This window comes from Cucumis melo, chromosome 12 (assembly GCF_025177605.1).
Source record: "Cucumis melo cultivar AY chromosome 12, USDA_Cmelo_AY_1.0, whole genome shotgun sequence".
Classification (NCBI taxonomy): Eukaryota; Viridiplantae; Streptophyta; class Magnoliopsida; order Cucurbitales; family Cucurbitaceae; genus Cucumis; species Cucumis melo.
Genome location: NC_066868.1, coordinates 19,930,207 through 19,948,845, shown reverse-complemented (window position 1 = coordinate 19,948,845; position 18,639 = coordinate 19,930,207). Strand labels below are relative to the sequence as shown.

At 37.5% G+C, this 18,639-nt stretch overlaps 4 protein-coding genes across 4 annotated transcripts; all 4 read right to left on the bottom strand.

Annotated features, from left to right (window-relative positions):
- Window positions 1–42: 42 nt before the first annotated feature.
- Window positions 43–2,517, bottom strand: LOC127144171 (beta-galactosidase 15-like). The gene is given in 1 exon segment (XM_051079740.1): window positions 43–2,517. A coding segment is annotated over 1 exon segment (2,475 nt).
- Window positions 2,518–5,416: 2,899 nt separating this feature from the next.
- Window positions 5,417–7,891, bottom strand: LOC127144170 (beta-galactosidase 15-like). Its single transcript, XM_051079739.1, has one exon. It carries the CDS (start codon window positions 7,889–7,891, stop codon window positions 5,417–5,419), a length of 2,475 nt encoding a protein of 824 aa, XP_050935696.1.
- Window positions 7,892–10,790: 2,899 nt separating this feature from the next.
- Window positions 10,791–13,265, bottom strand: LOC127144169 (beta-galactosidase 15-like). The gene is given in 1 exon segment (XM_051079738.1): window positions 10,791–13,265. A coding segment is annotated over 1 exon segment (2,475 nt).
- A 2,899-nt stretch (window positions 13,266–16,164) lies between these two features.
- On the bottom strand, window positions 16,165–18,639 carry LOC127144168 (beta-galactosidase 15-like). The gene has a single exon (XM_051079737.1). It carries the CDS (start codon window positions 18,637–18,639, stop codon window positions 16,165–16,167), a length of 2,475 nt encoding a protein of 824 aa, XP_050935694.1.

Below are 18,639 nucleotides of genomic sequence, written 5' to 3'. Positions count from 1 at the left end.
GGTTTTTTTAGCTTGAGATTCTGACATATTTATTTACATGACTCAATTATTTGAGCAAAGTGCTTGGACTGCTAGTCTTGCGGATAAGTTAGTAGCATTTTCTACTCCAAAAAACCTTGCGGATACATCAATTGTACAATTTTCCACACCAACGCAAGTCTTTTCCACCAAAACTGTGCTATTTGTCACATCCCATGAGCCTTTCTTAAAGGAACCGCATTTTCCATCTGGATTCCCGTAGCTAGCAAATTGAATTTCAGAGATGATACGTCCCTCTTGACATGACAACTCCAAGGTGCTTCCTTCGTAAGCATTTCCACAAATAGTTCCTAGAGCAATAGTTTGAATTGACACTTGTTGAGGATTTCCTCCGATTTCTTCAAATAAAATCAATGTGTTCGTGTCATTTGAAAGAAACGATCTTGGAACGTGATACCATCTTTGAGAAGGATTCCCACAATTATCAGCACATTTTTTAGGATTATATCCACCTCTATAGTCACAGTTTGCACTGCAGCTATCATTGCCAGAAATAAAAGAAGGCCAAAATCGACCTATGCTTACCCCATTTACCCAAGCTTGGCCTTTTCCCATTCCTTGCATGTCCAATGCTACTGGGTTAGTTCCTGAAGGAGTCTTAAAGTTAGTTTTGTACCATGTCATTCGCCTTCCAATAGACTTTTTATTTAATGCCCTCCATTTTTTCTTCTGTGAGAATGTCGGGTCGTATAGTTTCTTCATTTCTCCATTTAATCCAACCTTATAAGACCATAAATTTGATGATAAATCAACTGTGACATTTCCACCTCCAATTAAATAAATAGGACCTCCATCAATTCCCGTCGGAACCGTGTCATAAAATGCACCATAATTATTCAACCCAACTGTGGCACTCAAAAGGGTTATTATGTTCTTTCTCGGTTTTAGTAGAATAGGTTTCTCAAACACAAAACTTTGCCCATCGCTCTTCCACTGTGACCCGATATACCTCTTATTAACAAAAGCATGAAGCACGTGACCTTTCGTACTTACTTGAAGAGATACATTTCGAAGAGAAAATGTTGCATTGGTTTCAATGTGAGTCATGTACCACAAGTAGTCACTAGCATCAACAGTAGTTCCTTTTTGTTCTAAAAGACGATTCGCCTTAAACTTACCCTTTCCTTGTAGTGTGTCTTTCATGGGCTCCGGAGTCCACGTCCATAAGAGTTTTGCATTGTTCTTTTCATTTTATTCCTTCACAAACTTAGATGTTTGAGAATTGACCTTCGCAGTATTGTAAACCTCCTTGTTGCAGCCATCAAGAATGGTTACCGACCAAGCTGGCACAAAGTATTTCCCATCTGTCTGCAAATCTATGGTTGCATCATTGCTACCATTTGTGTTACTTAAGAAGCAAAACCTCTCTCCTGTTGATGGGTTAGAGAATTTCGTTAAAGTGACGGAGCCACCATAGTCTTGGTTTGAGCGGGTGCCATTTGTGAGAATCTTCTCTCCCAATTTTATTGATGCATGGAGTTGTTTGAGATGCCCCCACTTAGGTTGATTCAAGCTTCCATATTCATCAAGTGGTGCGTCGTAATCATAAGACGTAGTGATGAATGGACCGCCCGATGTTCTTCCAAAGTTGGTGCCTCCGTGGTACATGTAATAATTGTTAAATACGCCACCAGATTGAAAAAATCTAGCCACAGAAAATGCCACATCTTCTGCGGTTCTGTGAGGGTCTTTATCGCCCCATTTCTTGAACCATCCTACCCAATTTTCAGTAAACATTTTTGGGCTATTAGGATTGTTAGGAGTAAAGTTATCGCAATAGTATCCATTGCATGTATCAATGATCGGTTGTGGGGCATCTTTCTGTTGGCACATGATCCACGGAACACCAACATTAAGGGATTCAGCCATTTGAGCGCACCAATTGATATACGTTTTTCCTGCATTTCCGTAAGGCGTCATCACATTTCCATACTCGTTCTCGATTTGAGCTAAGATTATTGGCCCTCCTTGTGAGGCAAAGAGGTTGGCTTGTTTACACATATTAACTATTTTTGTCGTAAAGGTTTGCATTTCATTCTTATACACTTGGTTGTCGGTTCGTAGTTGAACTCCTGGCATATTGTGCAACCATAGTGGAAAGCCTCCGTAGTTCCACTCGGCGCAAACGTAAGGACCAATTCTCATGACAACATAAAGTCCTGCATTTTGGATAAGTCGAAAGAATTTGATAAAATCAAGATTTCCAGAGAAATCATATTTTCGTTGTTGTGGCTCGTGGCGATCCCAAAAAATGTATGTCTCAATTGCATCCAATCCCCCATCTTTGGCCTTTTGAATAAGATCGGGCCACATATTTTCAGTGCTGCGTGGATAGTGGATTGAACCTGATAAGATAATGCGTCGTTCGCCATTGATAATTATAGCATTTGAGTCATAGGTAACATTCTCTCCTGTACAAAAGGACGAGCAAGCTAAAGCAGCAATAAGAAGAAGAACAGACCAATGAAGATTAAACATCTTTGAATCTACCAACTATATGTTTGGTTTAATCATTTGTTTCAATCGATGTGTTTATATAGGAATGCATACGTATAAAGTTGATGTTCTTTCTAGTCTATATTTGTACAATTGTTTGTTTTTTTTTTATTATAAAAATGGATAATATGCTAATGAATTTTCACTGGCACAACTTCATGATGAGTTTCTTTGCCAAGTTTGATATATATATATTCATTGAAATTATAGTAACAATAAGTTTTTTGGCCAATGGGATTTATCTACGTCATTAACAAACTTTTCTTTTTCCTAGGGTACTTTTGCTTATCCATTCGTCATTTTCAAATTGAATTTATAAACCAATCATCATCTTAGTTTCTTTTATTGTATATATATATGTATGTATGTATGTATGGTCGTTCGCATTAAGATGTTTGAGAAATGTAGAGTCTGTTAGATATTATCTTAAATTTTGTCATCATCCATGGACTAATTTCCACTTGTACACAGAACATCGCAAGTCGATATATTAGAGCACCACCTACAAGTACGATATCGTGACGTAAACGATTTGGAACAAGCCGTGTGATAATCAATTGTTTGAGAAATGTAGAATATGTACTTAGATATTATATTAAATTTGTCATCATCCATAGATTAAATTCCACCTGGACACAGAATGTAGTCACTCGATATGTTAGAGCACCATCTACAAATACAATATCTTGACGTAAACGATTTGTAACAAGCTGTGTGATAAACAAATGTTTGGGAATTTTATCTCCAAACAAAAGGAGACTAGTTCAAGGCACCACATGATACCTTAGACGTTAAGAACTCCCAATGGCGACTTCAAAAACACACAGCGACTCAACAAGGCAGTCGGGTTACACTATCCTTCTAGCTAATGTTAACCGCAATCAAATGCACATGCGAGGAAAGACCAATCACAAGTCCTATCACAACATAGAAAAGCATCCACCTTAGTCTTTAGAGAATTACCTACATCCAAAATTATACAGTACTCAATTGTTGGAGGATATAGTCTCTTCCAAGTCAACTACCGAATCAAACGAAACAACACCGCCCAACACTATTAGAGTATCGAACCAAAGGCCTCGATCTATCTCGAACGCTTAGGATAGGCCGCCTGCTCCAAGATGAAGACTTACATGTATTAATAGCTCAAATATACTCAAACCCTGCAAACTGGATGCTCCACCCAGGCTACCTACAAAGACCTAGAGGAAATTAAAAATGAGTCATCTTCATGACCACAACAACATTATTCCAAGAATGATCACGACGAGTGTCAAAACCACGTCGCTATATTATTATTATTATACATCTTTCTAATTTTACAAATTAAGCTCCGTTTTTATTTTGTTAAACTTTCTCCAATGGCCAAATTTGAATCTAATTTCTACTTCTTTTGAGACCTCATTTTTCCTCTCTCATGACAACAACTCCTCTCTGAAAACTCATGAATAGGGCATCTTATCCCATATCACACAGCAAGGATAAGACATCCCATACTAGATCACACAACAAGTATGAGGCATCCTAATCAAGATCACATAAAATGAATAGGGCATTCTCATCGCATAGGGTACAAAAGATCATCTCAATTCATCATTACAAGTTTATATCAAATCTTATGCATTTCTCTAACTATACATCATCTTATTGTATCATTCTAGTTCATATGTAAGTCCAATTCATCAATAGATCATACGCATTTCAAGACTTGGAAATCATAATAGAAATCATGTCGTTCATAGTTTTAGTAGAAACATAGTAAGGATTTAAACACATTTTAGAAATTCTTTTTATTTTGGAAAACATTTTATAAGAAGAACCACCCACAGTCACAATAGGGAGTTGCTACCCACGAGCTCCTTTGCACTTTCTTGCCGAGTTCAGGCCTGATTAGAATCTCTGAGAGTCCTTGGAAGTTTTCCCTAATTTCTCTGAAGCATGGTCAGGGTAAAAGCAGCTTCATAAGGAATATAATTCATCTATTTATAGACTTTTCCGGTGAAGTCTCCCATGCTGGAATGATTACTTCTGCAGGCGGTGAGAATTGGTCCAATGTTAGATCGCCACAAGTCTCTTCCATATCCTTATCTCGGATTCGGTTTGGGCGGCAAGGTCAAATTAATCGTCGACTTCCTTACGTGAGCAATGACATCATTACTTCTCGGTGAAGTAGGCTTGTATCGCAACAAGGGCTTATTGCGTAGTCTCTTTTCTTATCGCACAGTACTTCTTATCGCATAGGCTTCTGCCACATAGAGCCTCATCGCGTAAAGGTAGTTCGCGATTAGACTCTCACAATAATACTCCCACTACGAAAAATTAGACCTTTGATGTCAGATAAAGAAAAGGTAGGCATATATCGGTCGAAAACCAACACTAAAGATACATTTTTTACGAGCACGTGCGACATTGTACATTTGCGCCCTTTTTCTTATCTAACATCAAAGGAAAAACTACCGAAAATAATTATCTTTGGGTAATTGTTGTCTATTCTAAAACTACTGAAAATACCTACAAATATGACAAAAAGTTAATGTCTATTAGCAGTAGACAGTGACATACACAGATGGACATCTCTATCGCTATTTATGACTAGTAGGCAACAACATTTTACTATATTTGTAAGTATTTTGGTTCATTGTGCTATATTTGAAAATAGTTCATTACCTTATCAAAAAGATTTTAACGATCAATAGAAATTATGCAACTTCATGAGTAAATAAATTAATGAAAAAAAACAAAAAATCAAACAGGCAAATCCACAACTGATACTATAGCTAACAGTTAAAGTGATGACAAATATCTTTATATATACACTTCATTAATTAAAGAAATAATGGTTTTTTTTAGCTTGAGATTCTGACATATTTATTTACATGACTCAATTATTTGAGCAAAGTGCTTGGACTGCTAGTCTTGCGGATAAGTTAGTAGCATTTTCTACTCCAAAAAACCTTGCGGATACATCAATTGTACAATTTTCCACACCAACGCAAGTCTTTTCCACCAAAACTGTGCTATTTGTCACATCCCATGAGCCTTTCTTAAAGGAACCGCATTTTCCATCTGGATTCCCGTAGCTAGCAAATTGAATTTCAGAGATGATACGTCCCTCTTGACATGACAACTCCAAGGTGCTTCCTTCGTAAGCATTTCCACAAATAGTTCCTAGAGCAATAGTTTGAATTGACACTTGTTGAGGATTTCCTCCGATTTCTTCAAATAAAATCAATGTGTTCGTGTCATTTGAAAGAAACGATCTTGGAACGTGATACCATCTTTGAGAAGGATTCCCACAATTATCAGCACATTTTTTAGGATTATATCCACCTCTATAGTCACAGTTTGCACTGCAGCTATCATTGCCAGAAATAAAAGAAGGCCAAAATCGACCTATGCTTACCCCATTTACCCAAGCTTGGCCTTTTCCCATTCCTTGCATGTCCAATGCTACTGGGTTAGTTCCTGAAGGAGTCTTAAAGTTAGTTTTGTACCATGTCATTCGCCTTCCAATAGACTTTTTATTTAATGCCCTCCATTTTTTCTTCTGTGAGAATGTCGGGTCGTATAGTTTCTTCATTTCTCCATTTAATCCAACCTTATAAGACCATAAATTTGATGATAAATCAACTGTGACATTTCCACCTCCAATTAAATAAATAGGACCTCCATCAATTCCCGTCGGAACCGTGTCATAAAATGCACCATAATTATTCAACCCAACTGTGGCACTCAAAAGGGTTATTATGTTCTTTCTCGGTTTTAGTAGAATAGGTTTCTCAAACACAAAACTTTGCCCATCGCTCTTCCACTGTGACCCGATATACCTCTTATTAACAAAAGCATGAAGCACGTGACCTTTCGTACTTACTTGAAGAGATACATTTCGAAGAGAAAATGTTGCATTGGTTTCAATGTGAGTCATGTACCACAAGTAGTCACTAGCATCAACAGTAGTTCCTTTTTGTTCTAAAAGACGATTCGCCTTAAACTTACCCTTTCCTTGTAGTGTGTCTTTCATGGGCTCCGGAGTCCACGTCCATAAGAGTTTTGCATTGTTCTTTTCATTTTGTTCCTTCACAAACTTAGATGTTTGAGAATTGACCTTCGCAGTATTGTAAACCTCCTTGTTGCAGCCATCAAGAATGGTTACCGACCAAGCTGGCACAAAGTATTTCCCATCTGTCTGCAAATCTATGGTTGCATCATTGCTACCATTTGTGTTACTTAAGAAGCAAAACCTCTCTCCTGTTGATGGGTTAGAGAATTTCGTTAAAGTGACGGAGCCACCATAGTCTTGGTTTGAGCGGGTGCCATTTGTGAGAATCTTCTCTCCCAATTTTATTGATGCATGGAGTTGTTTGAGATGCCCCCACTTAGGTTGATTCAAGCTTCCATATTCATCAAGTGGTGCGTCGTAATCATAAGACGTAGTGATGAATGGACCGCCCGATGTTCTTCCAAAGTTGGTGCCTCCGTGGTACATGTAATAATTGTTAAATACGCCACCAGATTGAAAAAATCTAGCCACAGAAAATGCCACATCTTCTGCGGTTCTGTGAGGGTCTTTATCGCCCCATTTCTTGAACCATCCTACCCAATTTTCAGTAAACATTTTTGGGCTATTAGGATTGTTAGGAGTAAAGTTATCGCAATAGTATCCATTGCATGTATCAATGATCGGTTGTGGGGCATCTTTCTGTTGGCACATGATCCACGGAACACCAACATTAAGGGATTCAGCCATTTGAGCGCACCAATTGATATACGTTTTTCCTGCATTTCCGTAAGGCGTCATCACATTTCCATACTCGTTCTCGATTTGAGCTAAGATTATTGGCCCTCCTTGTGAGGCAAAGAGGTTGGCTTGTTTACACATATTAACTATTTTTGTCGTAAAGGTTTGCATTTCATTCTTATACACTTGGTTGTCGGTTCGTAGTTGAACTCCTGGCATATTGTGCAACCATAGTGGAAAGCCTCCGTAGTTCCACTCGGCGCAAACGTAAGGACCAATTCTCATGACAACATAAAGTCCTGCATTTTGGATAAGTCGAAAGAATTTGATAAAATCAAGATTTCCAGAGAAATCATATTTTCGTTGTTGTGGCTCGTGGCGATCCCAAAAAATGTATGTCTCAATTGCATCCAATCCCCCATCTTTGGCCTTTTGAATAAGATCGGGCCACATATTTTCAGTGCTGCGTGGATAGTGGATTGAACCTGATAAGATAATGCGTCGTTCGCCATTGATAATTATAGCATTTGAGTCATAGGTAACATTCTCTCCTGTACAAAAGGACGAGCAAGCTAAAGCAGCAATAAGAAGAAGAACAGACCAATGAAGATTAAACATCTTTGAATCTACCAACTATATGTTTGGTTTAATCATTTGTTTCAATCGATGTGTTTATATAGGAATGCATACGTATAAAGTTGATGTTCTTTCTAGTCTATATTTGTACAATTGTTTGTTTTTTTTTAATTATAAAAATGGATAATATGCTAATGAATTTTCACTGGCACAACTTCATGATGAGTTTCTTTGCCAAGTTTGATATATATATATTCATTGAAATTATAGTAACAATAAGTTTTTTGGCCAATGGGATTTATCTACGTCATTAACAAACTTTTCTTTTTCCTAGGGTACTTTTGCTTATCCATTCGTCATTTTCAAATTGAATTTATAAACCAATCATCATCTTAGTTTCTTTTATTGTATATATATATGTATGTATGTATGTATGGTCGTTCGCATTAAGATGTTTGAGAAATGTAGAGTCTGTTAGATATTATCTTAAATTTTGTCATCATCCATGGACTAATTTCCACTTGTACACAGAACATCGCAAGTCGATATATTAGAGCACCACCTACAAGTACGATATCGTGACGTAAACGATTTGGAACAAGCCGTGTGATAATCAATTGTTTGAGAAATGTAAAATATGTACTTAGATATTATATTAAATTTGTCATCATCCATAGATTAAATTCCACCTGGACACAGAATGTAGTCACTCGATATGTTAGAGCACCATCTACAAATACAATATCTTGACGTAAACGATTTGTAACAAGCTGTGTGATAAACAAATGTTTGGGAATTTTATCTCCAAACAAAAGGAGACTAGTTCAAGGCACCACATGATACCTTAGACGTTAAGAACTCCCAATGGCGACTTCAAAAACACACAGCGACTCAACAAGGCAGTCGGGTTACACTATCCTTCTAGCTAATGTTAACCGCAATCAAATGCACATGCGAGGAAAGACCAATCACAAGTCCTATCACAACATAGAAAAGCATCCACCTTAGTCTTTAGAGAATTACCTACATCCAAAATTATACAGTACTCAATTGTTGGAGGATATAGTCTCTTCCAAGTCAACTACCGAATCAAACGAAACAACACCGCCCAACACTATTAGAGTATCGAACCAAAGGCCTCGATCTATCTCGAACGCTTAGGATAGGCCGCCTGCTCCAAGATGTAGACTTACATGTATTAATAGCTCAAATATACTCAAACCCTGCAAACTGGATGCTCCACCCAGGCTACCTACAAAGACCTAGAGGAAATTAAAAATGAGTCATCTTCATGACCACAACAACATTATTCCAAGAATGATCACGACGAGTGTCAAAACCACGTCGCTATATTATTATTATTATACATCTTTCTAATTTTACAAATTAAGCTCCGTTTTTATTTTGTTAAACTTTCTCCAATGGCCAAATTTGAATCTAATTTCTACTTCTTTTGAGACCTCATTTTTCCTCTCTCATGACAACAACTCCTCTCTGAAAACTCATGAATAGGGCATCTTATCCCATATCACACAGCAAGGATAAGACATCCCATACTAGATCACACAACAAGTATGAGGCATCCTAATCAAGATCACATAAAATGAATAGGGCATTCTCATCGCATAGGGTACAAAAGATCATCTCAATTCATCATTACAAGTTTATATCAAATCTTATGCATTTCTCTAACTATACATCATCTTATTGTATCATTCTAGTTCATATGTAAGTCCAATTCATCAATAGATCATACGCATTTCAAGACTTGGAAATCATAATAGAAATCATGTCGTTCATAGTTTTAGTAGAAACATAGTAAGGATTTAAACACATTTTAGAAATTCTTTTTATTTTGGAAAACATTTTATAAGAAGAACCACCCACAGTCACAATAGGGAGTTGCTACCCACGAGCTCCTTTGCACTTTCTTGCCGAGTTCAGGCCTGATTAGAATCTCTGAGAGTCCTTGGAAGTTTTCCCTAATTTCTCTGAAGCATGGTCAGGGTAAAAGCAGCTTCATAAGGAATATAATTCATCTATTTATAGACTTTTCCGGTGAAGTCTCCCATGCTGGAATGATTACTTCTGCAGGCGGTGAGAATTGGTCCAATGTTAGATCGCCACAAGTCTCTTCCATATCCTTATCTCGGATTCGGTTTGGGCGGCAAGGTCAAATTAATCGTCGACTTCCTTACGTGAGCAATGACATCATTACTTCTCGGTGAAGTAGGCTTGTATCGCAACAAGGGCTTATTGCGTAGTCTCTTTTCTTATCGCACAGTACTTCTTATCGCATAGGCTTCTGCCACATAGAGCCTCATCGCGTAAAGGTAGTTCGCGATTAGACTCTCACAATAATACTCCCACTACGAAAAATTAGACCTTTGATGTCAGATAAAGAAAAGGTAGGCATATATCGGTCGAAAACCAACACTAAAGATACATTTTTTACGAGCACGTGCGACATTGTACATTTGCGCCCTTTTTCTTATCTAACATCAAAGGAAAAACTACCGAAAATAATTATCTTTGGGTAATTGTTGTCTATTCTAAAACTACTGAAAATACCTACAAATATGACAAAAAGTTAATGTCTATTAGCAGTAGACAGTGACATACACAGATGGACATCTCTATCGCTATTTATGACTAGTAGGCAACAACATTTTACTATATTTGTAAGTATTTTGGTTCATTGTGCTATATTTGAAAATAGTTCATTACCTTATCAAAAAGATTTTAACGATCAATAGAAATTATGCAACTTCATGAGTAAATAAATTAATGAAAAAAAACAAAAAATCAAACAGGCAAATCCACAACTGATACTATAGCTAACAGTTAAAGTGATGACAAATATCTTTATATATACACTTCATTAATTAAAGAAATAATGGTTTTTTTTAGCTTGAGATTCTGACATATTTATTTACATGACTCAATTATTTGAGCAAAGTGCTTGGACTGCTAGTCTTGCGGATAAGTTAGTAGCATTTTCTACTCCAAAAAACCTTGCGGATACATCAATTGTACAATTTTCCACACCAACGCAAGTCTTTTCCACCAAAACTGTGCTATTTGTCACATCCCATGAGCCTTTCTTAAAGTAACCGCATTTTCCATCTGGATTCCCGTAGCTAGCAAATTGAATTTCAGAGATGATACGTCCCTCTTGACATGACAACTCCAAGGTGCTTCCTTCGTAAGCATTTCCACAAATAGTTCCTAGAGCAATAGTTTGAATTGACACTTGTTGAGGATTTCCTCCGATTTCTTCAAATAAAATCAATGTGTTCGTGTCATTTGAAAGAAACGATCTTGGAACGTGATACCATCTTTGAGAAGGATTCCCACAATTATCAGCACATTTTTTAGGATTATATCCACCTCTATAGTCACAGTTTGCACTGCAGCTATCATTGCCAGAAATAAAAGAAGGCCAAAATCGACCTATGCTTACCCCATTTACCCAAGCTTGGCCTTTTCCCATTCCTTGCATGTCCAATGCTACTGGGTTAGTTCCTGAAGGAGTCTTAAAGTTAGTTTTGTACCATGTCATTCGCCTTCCAATAGACTTTTTATTTAATGCCCTCCATTTTTTCTTCTGTGAGAATGTCGGGTCGTATAGTTTCTTCATTTCTCCATTTAATCCAACCTTATAAGACCATAAATTTGATGATAAATCAACTGTGACATTTCCACCTCCAATTAAATAAATAGGACCTCCATCAATTCCCGTCGGAACCGTGTCATAAAATGCACCATAATTATTCAACCCAACTGTGGCACTCAAAAGGGTTATTATGTTCTTTCTCGGTTTTAGTAGAATAGGTTTCTCAAACACAAAACTTTGCCCATCGCTCTTCCACTGTGACCCGATATACCTCTTATTAACAAAAGCATGAAGCACGTGACCTTTCGTACTTACTTGAAGAGATACATTTCGAAGAGAAAATGTTGCATTGGTTTCAATGTGAGTCATGTACCACAAGTAGTCACTAGCATCAACAGTAGTTCCTTTTTGTTCTAAAAGACGATTCGCCTTAAACTTACCCTTTCCTTGTAGTGTGTCTTTCATGGGCTCCGGAGTCCACGTCCATAAGAGTTTTGCATTGTTCTTTTCATTTTATTCCTTCACAAACTTAGATGTTTGAGAATTGACCTTCGCAGTATTGTAAACCTCCTTGTTGCAGCCATCAAGAATGGTTACCGACCAAGCTGGCACAAAGTATTTCCCATCTGTCTGCAAATCTATGGTTGCATCATTGCTACCATTTGTGTTACTTAAGAAGCAAAACCTCTCTCCTGTTGATGGGTTAGAGAATTTCGTTAAAGTGACGGAGCCACCATAGTCTTGGTTTGAGCGGGTGCCATTTGTGAGAATCTTCTCTCCCAATTTTATTGATGCATGGAGTTGTTTGAGATGCCCCCACTTAGGTTGATTCAAGCTTCCATATTCATCAAGTGGTGCGTCGTAATCATAAGACGTAGTGATGAATGGACCGCCCGATGTTCTTCCAAAGTTGGTGCCTCCGTGGTACATGTAATAATTGTTAAATACGCCACCAGATTGAAAAAATCTAGCCACAGAAAATGCCACATCTTCTGCGGTTCTGTAAGGGTCTTTATCGCCCCATTTCTTGAACCATCCTACCCAATTTTCAGTAAACATTTTTGGGCTATTAGGATTGTTAGGAGTAAAGTTATCGCAATAGTATCCATTGCATGTATCAATGATCGGTTGTGGGGCATCTTTCTGTTGGCACATGATCCACGGAACACCAACATTAAGGGATTCAGCCATTTGAGCGCACCAATTGATATACGTTTTTCCTGCATTTCCGTAAGGCGTCATCACATTTCCATACTCGTTCTCGATTTGAGCTAAGATTATTGGCCCTCCTTGTGAGGCAAAGAGGTTGGCTTGTTTACACATATTAACTATTTTTGTCGTAAAGGTTTGCATTTCATTCTTATACACTTGGTTGTCGGTTCGTAGTTGAACTCCTGGCATATTGTGCAACCATAGTGGAAAGCCTCCGTAGTTCCACTCGGCGCAAACGTAAGGACCAATTCTCATGACAACATAAAGTCCTGCATTTTGGATAAGTCGAAAGAATTTGATAAAATCAAGATTTCCAGAGAAATCATATTTTCGTTGTTGTGGCTCGTGGCGATCCCAAAAAATGTATGTCTCAATTGCATCCAATCCCCCATCTTTGGCCTTTTGAATAAGATCGGGCCACATATTTTCAGTGCTGCGTGGATAGTGGATTGAACCTGATAAGATAATGCGTCGTTCGCCATTGATAATTATAGCATTTGAGTCATAGGTAACATTCTCTCCTGTACAAAAGGACGAGCAAGCTAAAGCAGCAATAAGAAGAAGAACAGACCAATGAAGATTAAACATCTTTGAATCTACCAACTATATGTTTGGTTTAATCATTTGTTTCAATCGATGTGTTTATATAGGAATGCATACGTATAAAGTTGTTGTTCTTTCTAGTCTATATTTGTACAATTGTTTGTTTTTTTTTATTATAAAAATGGATAATATGCTAATGAATTTTCACTGGCACAACTTCATGATGAGTTTCTTTGCCAAGTTTGATATATATATATTCATTGAAATTAAAGTAACAATAAGTTTTTTGGCCAATGGGATTTATCTACGTCATTAACAAACTTTTCTTTTTCCTAGGGTACTTTTGCTTATCCATTCGTCATTTTCAAATTGAATTTATAAACCAATCATCATCTTAGTTTCTTTTATTGTATATATATATGTATGTATGTATGTATGGTCGTTCGCATTAAGATGTTTGAGAAATGTAGAGTCTGTTAGATATTATCTTAAATTTTGTCATCATCCATGGACTAATTTCCACTTGTACACAGAACATCGCAAGTCGATATATTAGAGCACCACCTACAAGTACGATATCGTGACGTAAACGATTTGGAACAAGCCGTGTGATAATCACTTGTTTGAGAAATGTAGAATTTGTACTTAGATATTATATTAAATTTGTCATCATCCATAGATTAAATTCCACCTGGACACAGAATGTAGTCACTCGATATGTTAGAGCACCATCTACAAATACAATATCTTGACGTAAACGATTTGTAACAAGCTGTGTGATAAACAAATGTTTGGGAATTTTATCTCCAAACAAAAGGAGACTAGTTCAAGGCACCACATGATACCTTAGACGTTAAGAACTCCCAATGGCGACTTCAAAAACACACAGCGACTCAACAAGGCAGTCGGGTTACACTATCCTTCTAGCTAATGTTAACCGCAATCAAATGCACATGCGAGGAAAGACCAATCACAAGTCCTATCACAACATAGAAAAGCATCCACCTTAGTCTTTAGAGAATTACCTACATCCAAAATTATACAGTACTCAATTGTTGGAGGATATAGTCTCTTCCAAGTCAACTACCGAATCAAACGAAACAACACCGCCCAACACTATTAGAGTATCGAACCAAAGGCCTCGATCTATCTCGAACGCTTAGGATAGGCCGCCTGCTCCAAGATGAAGACTTACATGTATTAATAGCTCAAATATACTCAAACCCTGCAAACTGGATGCTCCACCCAGGCTACCTACAAAGACCTAGAGGAAATTAAAAATGAGTCATCTTCATGACCACAACAACATTATTCCAAGAATGATCACGACGAGTGTCAAAACCACGTCGCTATATTATTATTATTATACATCTTTCTAATTTTACAAATTAAGCTCCGTTTTTATTTTGTTAAACTTTCTCCAATGGCCAAATTTGAATCTAATTTCTACTTCTTTTGAGACCTCATTTTTCCTCTCTCATGACAACAACTCCTCTCTGAAAACTCATGAATAGGGCATCTTATCCCATATCACACAGCAAGGATAAGACATCCCATACTAGATCACACAACAAGTATGAGGCATCCTAATCAAGATCACATAAAATGAATAGGGCATTCTCATCGCATAGGGTACAAAAGATCATCTCAATTCATCATTACAAGTTTATATCAAATCTTATGCATTTCTCTAACTATACATCATCTTATTGTATCATTCTAGTTCATATGTAAGTCCAATTCATCAATAGATCATACGCATTTCAAGACTTGGAAATCATAATAGAAATCATGTCGTTCATAGTTTTAGTAGAAACATAGTAAGGATTTAAACACATTTTAGAAATTCTTTTTATTTTGGAAAACATTTTATAAGAAGAACCACCCACAGTCACAATAGGGAGTTGCTACCCACGAGCTCCTTTGCACTTTCTTGCCGAGTTCAGGCCTGATTAGAATCTCTGAGAGTCCTTGGAAGTTTTCCCTAATTTCTCTGAAGCATGGTCAGGGTAAAAGCAGCTTCATAAGGAATATAATTCATCTATTTATAGACTTTTCCGGTGAAGTCTCCCATGCTGGAATGATTACTTCTGCAGGCGGTGAGAATTGGTCCAATGTTAGATCGCCACAAGTCTCTTCCATATCCTTATCTCGGATTCGGTTTGGGCGGCAAGGTCAAATTAATCGTCGACTTCCTTACGTGAGCAATGACATCATTACTTCTCGGTGAAGTAGGCTTGTATCGCAACAAGGGCTTATTGCGTAGTCTCTTTTCTTATCGCACAGTACTTCTTATCGCATAGGCTTCTGCCACATAGAGCCTCATCGCGTAAAGGTAGTTCGCGATTAGACTCTCACAATAATACTCCCACTACGAAAAATTAGACCTTTGATGTCAGATAAAGAAAAGGTAGGCATATATCGGTCGAAAACCAACACTAAAGATACATTTTTTACGAGCACGTGCGACATTGTACATTTGCGCCCTTTTTCTTATCTAACATCAAAGGAAAAACTACCGAAAATAATTATCTTTGGGTAATTGTTGTCTATTCTAAAACTACTGAAAATACCTACAAATATGACAAAAAGTTAATGTCTATTAGCAGTAGACAGTGACATACACAGATGGACATCTCTATCGCTATTTATGACTAGTAGGCAACAACATTTTACTATATTTGTAAGTATTTTGGTTCATTGTGCTATATTTGAAAATAGTTCATTACCTTATCAAAAAGATTTTAACGATCAATAGAAATTATGCAACTTCATGAGTAAATAAATTAATGAATAAAAACAAAAAAATCAAACAGGCAAATCCACAACTGATACTATAGCTAACAGTTAAAGTGATGACAAATATCTTTATATATACACTTCATTAATTAAAGAAATAATGGTTTTTTTTAGCTTGAGATTCTGACATATTTATTTACATGACTCAATTATTTGAGCAAAGTGCTTGGACTGCTAGTCTTGCGGATAAGTTAGTAGCATTTTCTACTCCAAAAAACCTTGCGGATACATCAATTGTACAATTTTCCACACCAACGCAAGTCTTTTCCACCAAAACTGTGCTATTTGTCACATCCCATGAGCCTTTCTTAAAGGAACCGCATTTTCCATCTGGATTCCCGTAGCTAGCAAATTGAATTTCAGAGATGATACGTCCCTCTTGACATGACAACTCCAAGGTGCTTCCTTCGTAAGCATTTCCACAAATAGTTCCTAGAGCAATAGTTTGAATTGACACTTGTTGAGGATTTCCTCCGATTTCTTCAAATAAAATCAATGTGTTCGTGTCATTTGAAAGAAACGATCTTGGAACGTGATACCATCTTTGAGAAGGATTCCCACAATTATCAGCACATTTTTTAGGATTATATCCACCTCTATAGTCACAGTTTGCACTGCAGCTATCATTGCCAGAAATAAAAGAAGGCCAAAATCGACCTATGCTTACCCCATTTACCCAAGCTTGGCCTTTTCCCATTCCTTGCATGTCCAATGCTACTGGGTTAGTTCCTGAAGGAGTCTTAAAGTTAGTTTTGTACCATGTCATTCGCCTTCCAATAGACTTTTTATTTAATGCCCTCCATTTTTTCTTCTGTGAGAATGTCGGGTCGTATAGTTTCTTCATTTCTCCATTTAATCCAACCTTATAAGACCATAAATTTGATGATAAATCAACTGTGACATTTCCACCTCCAATTAAATAAATAGGACCTCCATCAATTCCCGTCGGAACCGTGTCATAAAGTGCACCATAATTATTCAACCCAACTGTGGCACTCAAAAGGGTTATTATGTTCTTTCTCGGTTTTAGTAGAATAGGTTTCTCAAACACAAAACTTTGCCCATCGCTCTTCCACTGTGACCCGATATACCTCTTATTAACAAAAGCATGAAGCACGTGACCTTTCGTACTTACTTGAAGAGATACATTTCGAAGAGAAAATGTTGCATTGGTTTCAATGTGAGTCATGTACCACAAGTAGTCACTAGCATCAACAGTAGTTCCTTTTTGTTCTAAAAGACGATTCGCCTTAAACTTACCCTTTCCTTGTAGTGTGTCTTTCATGGGCTCCGGAGTCCACGTCCATAAGAGTTTTGCATTGTTCTTTTCATTTTGTTCCTTCACAAACTTAGATGTTTGAGAATTGACCTTCGCAGTATTGTAAACCTCCTTGTTGCAGCCATCAAGAATGGTTACCGACCAAGCTGGCACAAAGTATTTCCCATCTGTCTGCAAATCTATGGTTGCATCATTGCTACCATTTGTGTTACTTAAGAAGCAAAACCTCTCTCCTGTTGATGGGTTAGAGAATTTCGTTAAAGTGACGGAGCCACCATAGTCTTGGTTTGAGCGGGTGCCATTTGTGAGAATCTTCTCTCCCAATTTTATTGATGCATGGAGTTGTTTGAGATGCCCCCACTTAGGTTGATTCAAGCTTCCATATTCATCAAGTGGTGCGTCGTAATCATAAGACGTAGTGATGAATGGACCGCCCGATGTTCTTCCAAAGTTGGTGCCTCCGTGGTACATGTAATAATTGTTAAATACGCCACCAGATTGAAAAAATCTAGCCACAGAAAATGCCACATCTTCTGCGGTTCTGTGAGGGTCTTTATCGCCCCATTTCTTGAACCATCCTACCCAATTTTCAGTAAACATTTTTGGGCTATTAGGATTGTTAGGAGTAAAGTTATCGCAATAGTATCCATTGCATGTATCAATGATCGGTTGTGGGGCATCTTTCTGTTGGCACATGATCCACGGAACACCAACATTAAGGGATTCAGCCATTTGAGCGCACCAATTGATATACGTTTTTCCTGCATTTCCGTAAGGCGTCATCACATTTCCATACTCGTTCTCGATTTGAGCTAAGATTATTGGCCCTCCTTGTGAGGCAAAGAGGTTGGCTTGTTTACACATATTAACTATTTTTGTCGTAAAGGTTTGCATTTCATTCTTATACACTTGGTTGTCGGTTCGTAGTTGAACTCCTGGCATATTGTGCAACCATAGTGGAAAGCCTCCGTAGTTCCACTCGGCGCAAACGTAAGGACCAATTCTCATGACAACATAAAGTCCTGCATTTTGGATAAGTCGAAAGAATTTGATAAAATCAAGATTTCCAGAGAAATCATATTTTCGTTGTTGTGGCTCGTGGCGATCCCAAAAAATGTATGTCTCAATTGCATCCAATCCCCCATCTTTGGCCTTTTGAATAAGATCGGGCCACATATTTTCAGTGCTGCGTGGATAGTGGATTGAACCTGATAAGATAATGCGTCGTTCGCCATTGATAATTATAGCATTTGAGTCATAGGTAACATTCTCTCCTGTACAAAAGGACGAGCAAGCTAAAGCAGCAATAAGAAGAAGAACAGACCAATGAAGATTAAACAT

Coding starts and splice junctions, on each gene's coding strand:
- LOC127144170 (XM_051079739.1), bottom strand. CDS start 7,891: ATGTTTAATCTTCATTGGTCTGTTCTTCTTCTTATTGCTGCTTTAGCT.
- LOC127144168 (XM_051079737.1), bottom strand. CDS start 18,639: ATGTTTAATCTTCATTGGTCTGTTCTTCTTCTTATTGCTGCTTTAGCT.